This window comes from Plasmodium brasilianum, chromosome 8, assembly GCF_023973825.1.
Source record: "Plasmodium brasilianum strain Bolivian I chromosome 8, whole genome shotgun sequence".
In the NCBI taxonomy this organism is placed as follows: Eukaryota; Apicomplexa; class Aconoidasida; order Haemosporida; family Plasmodiidae; genus Plasmodium; species Plasmodium brasilianum.
In genome coordinates, this window is record NC_090121.1 from 147655 (window position 1) to 152833 (window position 5179).

General features: G+C 18.4%; 1 protein-coding gene across 1 annotated transcript; it reads left to right on the forward strand.

The window, feature by feature from the left end:
- Nucleotides 1-1065: 1065 nt before the first annotated feature.
- Nucleotides 1066-5179, forward strand: MKS88_002221 (uncharacterized protein; the record flags this gene model as incomplete). Its single annotated transcript, XM_067215215.1, has 4 exons — nt 1066-1154; nt 4576-4694; nt 4867-5014; nt 5098-5179. 4 exons carry the CDS (start codon nt 1066-1068, stop codon nt 5177-5179), a joined length of 438 nt encoding a protein of 145 aa, XP_067073662.1.

Here is a 5179-nt window from a genome sequence, read left to right on the forward strand (position 1 = left end):
ATTATGTTAATAATTTAAAGCACTGTAGGATCTGCATGTAATACATATTAGTTCAAATTTTCTAATATTCTGTAATATTACTTTTACCGTTAAATATTTATTATTTAAATATATATTAAGTAATATAAATAATAGAAATGAAAAATAAACTTTAATTACTTTCGACATAATTGAGTGAACTATTCCATGTTTTCTCACAATTTATCATTTATTTGCAATGAGAAAAATAAAAATTTATAGTATAATAATAAATGGATATTTCATTAAAATTAAGCAAATTTTTAAATATATATGTTTTTTTAAAGGCATAAACTCTTTTTAATTTTATTTAATATAATATTCCATTTCCATATTTCTTGCATTTTTAAATTGTAAAAGGGTATAAAATAAATAGAAAACACGATGAATATGAAAACGAATTAGTAAAAAGCTTCTACTGAAAGCAAAAATTTTAATTTATTGAAAGCGTGACATCATTTAAAACACTAAATTTCTTAGATAATATAATAGCATATAATAGTATCATACACCAGTTTCAAAAAAGCGACAATCTTATGGAATTCATAGTTAAAAGAAGAAAGTTAATTTATTGGAGAATAATAAAGCAGCAACATACTTTAAATTTAATTTTTCATAAAATGGATTATCAAAAACTTTAATTTTGTAATATTATTATTTTTTTAAAAAACAAAATAGAATCTATATATCCATTTAAAATGTATTTGTGTAAAATTGCAATATATATATATATTTTAACATATATATATAAATGTTCTGAAATTATAATATACTATTTTATTTATATAATTCCTTTTCTTCAAATTTTTTTCATTTCTTTTTTCATTTTTTCTTTTATTTAGTACTTTTTTTCTTGTTCTCCTTTATTTTCTTTTTTCATTTTATTAATAGTATTATGAAAATAGTATAGTAATGTATTTTATTTATTTAATGATAAACTATCATTTGATATTTAATAAATCATTACTCATTCAATATACCTTTAAAAAATAACTAATAAAAAAGAAATACAATTATAAATTATATACTATTTCAAACTAGCCAATAATGTTCCAACAACAAGTTATAATGAAAAGAATAAAATTAACATATAATAATTTATATAAAAACTTGTATAAATATGAAAACAAGATAAAGTGATTCCGTTACGTAAAATAATGTAAATTTTAATAATTAATAATATTAGTTATGTTATACATATATATTATAACAGAAATTTACATAATTAAAGAGAAAAAATATATAAATACTTCCTCGTATGTGCTTTCTGTATGTTTTATATATGAGATATGGTTTATCCTATATCTTACATATAATCTAATATGAAAGATAAAAATATTTTTGATCATTTGTAGAATAACATTACTGTAATTAAATTAATTATAAGAGAAAATTATAAAAAAGTTATCAAATATAATATTCACAATTAAATATTTATAGATGTAAAAATATATCAAATATTTTATTTATTTGTAAAGAATAAACAAAAAAAAAAAAAAATAGAAAGTCTATTCTTATATAATATATTATTTTTTTTTTTTTTCCGTAATATAACTTTAAAAGTATCAGAGATTTAAGAATTAAGAGGTAAAATATAGTTATAGCGAAATTTTCTATTTTATTACATATTTTTATTATTCAAATACCATGTTTTAAAAATCATTGAACAGATTATTATATATTTTTCTTTTACTTTATATTATTTCCTTCTATGTTTTATATTATAATTTCATAGGGGAAAAGAAATAATATACTTAAATTAAATCATATAAACAAGTATTCTTATTACGTAGTAAATTAGGCATAATTTAAATGTAATTTCCCTTAAATATTTTAACTAATTTTAGATCGAATCCATACAACATCATAGTAACAATGGCAACGTTCAATATTAATGATCTTTCAACTTTTTTACTATTTTATCTATTTAATCAATTATTTATTATTTTTTTTTTTTGTATTCTATTCTCATTTTACAATTTTCGTGAATAAATAATGATCAGTAATTTTATTTTACATATAATTTTTTTCTAATAACTACATTTCAGCCATATAGTATGAATATTATATATATTAACTATATTGGATTACAAATTAACCTATAACAACGGTGAAGAAGTAACAAATTATACATATTAAATATATATTCATATAATAATTTTAAAATGTTCCATTAGGTTATTTTAAAATATATGAAAATAAAGACTTTATTCATATTATTAAGTTAACTCTTCACACTTAATAATATTTAAAATATAAAGTACTAAATCTATTGTTATATATTTTTGATTTACTTTATTTTTCTATTTAATATCATTTCATATAATTTTTTATCTCCTTTAGGATCGCTTTAATATATCGTAATACATATTTCTTTTTATAATAAACATGTACCACGAATAATAAATATACTAAAAGTTAAACAAGTTTTTTCAAATAATTTAACTTAGTAATACATATATTAAATATTAATACCATGAATATGGTAACTTATTTAAGCTATATTTAATTCATATTAACGATTTAATATAATAGACCCACTTTAATAGCCCCTGAAGCATGCAAAGAGTTAAATCTAATTCATTAATATCCGAAAAATATATTGCAAACTGCTAATAAATATTATACAGTTATATATATAAACATAATTTATAAAATTGACAACTTTTCACTGTTAGAAAAATTCATGAAAATTTTTGTTACATATTACTCAATTTTATTGTTTTTAAAAAATAAATACTGTTTACAGATCTTTATACATATACATATTTATAAATGAAGAAAATAATTGAAAACAGGTTTACAGGATTTATTATATAAATAATAAATTCATAAGAATATAATCTAATTATTTCAATATTTGATATATTACAAAGAAAAAATATTTAATGTACGTAGAATCTCTTTTTTATATTGTTTCAAAACATATAACTAAATCATAGTATACGAATAAGGGTCCAAATGAATTTAATAACGGTTTAATGCTATATTGTAAATATGACATATATAACATTAACTAATAATTTCTTTATTGCTTGTAATGCCCATTCATTTTTTTTTATTCTTATTCTTGAGACCATTGTTCCATTGTATTTTAATGAACCAATTTTTCTATCTCTTTATAAAAATTTCCTTATTATAGAATTTTAAATGTACAGTAATTCATTTTTCAAGTATCACAAAACTCCAATTAATAAATATCCATATATAATTCCTTATAATATATTTTTAACTTATATAAATTTTTTATTAATTTTTTTTTTGTTTTTTCGTTAATTATAATTTCTATTTTAATCTCAAGAACATTAGAATAAGGATTTTACATGCTTAAAATATTTATTTCTAATATTATTTCATATAGTGTATTATTGATTTCTTTAATTAATATTATACGAAAGTTATGCCACTAATACAATTCAAAATTATACCATTAATTATTTAAAAAAATGTAACGTTATTTTATCTTATATAATAGGAAAAATAAAAGTAACCTCATTTAAAATGATATATAATTTATCATTATTAATTTATTGAGCATTTGTACATAAAATGTATAATTGTGCTAATGTTGTAATATTGTATGAATTGTAATTCAATTCAGTAAAAATTATTATTATATATACACATCTTTGTTCAAATTAATATTTTTATTGAAAATTATTTTGAAAAAAATTTAGTATGTGAGACATCACTGATCTTCACAATATTTTTCATTAATTTAATCTTAAAGACAAATATAAAATGTAATATATTCAAAGAATTATAGGTATCATGACATGTTATATTATAGCATTTTATTATTATCCATTTTAGTAAAGAAATTAATGAAATATTTTATTAATATGAATAGCAAATATATATAAATATAAATATATTTTGAGATAAATTTATATGTAATGCAATTATCACATAATAATACCTTATTTAGTGTTTTTTTTTAAAACCTTATATTTTTCCTTATTTTTACTTAATAATATTACATACAAAAATTCCTTTAATATTTATATTTACTGTATCCTTTTCTTTTTAGTTTCTAGTGTTCATTATAATTATATTAAAATGAAGAATGGTAAACTGTTTTAAATTTAAGGCGACAAAAAAAAATAAATAATTATTATATGTTACACTCAGTATTATGGAAAAACTGTATTTCGATAATTCCATCAATACAAAAGATTAAGCGTCCACAAATAAACTCAACATGCTGATACAAAAAAATAAATTCTTCTACTCTATTAAAATTTTCTCATTAATTTATTAATATGGGCATGCCATTATTCCTACGGGGTCAGATAATTATTATATGTAATAATTTCTATACATTTTTTGTAATTGTAAATTTTTAATTCTAAACTAAAATTATGTTTATATGGAAATAATTATACTTTTTTAAATATTAAATATTTACTTTAATTTTTAGACGATTATCGCTACAATATTATGGAATAAGAAAATCAACATAATTATTATGCCAAATGCAAGAATAAGCAGGACATTAAAATGAAAAACAAACGTAGATTTCCATCAGAGATAATCATCTCTAAAAGAAAAAGTAAGGCACGCAGATGATGAGGGTGTATATAACATTGGAAATAGATTAAATACATTAATACAAAATGATAATCTAATAGAATATTTTAATATATTAAAGCATGAAGGAAAAGTTCTAAAAACAAGTAATTCGTTAAATTTAAGGATAATTAAAAAAATCCCTTGAATCATTAAAATTTGATATTTATCATGAAACAGAATTTGTAGAATTAAAAAAAAAATTTTATAGAGTTAGCATATTTAAGTAAGGAAAAAGAAATATGTTTCCCTCGATATATAAAAGTTTGAAAAAATTAGATACAAGATATGAAAGAGAAGTTATAAAACTACTGAATACTAAATGCAAAACAACAAATTATTTTGGAAGTAAATTTGAAATAAATATTAAAAATTTAATAACGCTTTTTACGCTAATTATATTATCAGGATGCGGCATCATATTAATGTGTACAAAATTTCAATTTATTTCAGGTATTTTAATATCATCCATAATATTTATATTAGTGATATATTATGTTTCCCATAAAGTATCGAAAATATTGACACACCTAATGATAATAAGTTAAATAGGTATAAAAAAAATTCTAAACTGTCCTTAGGATTATATTAA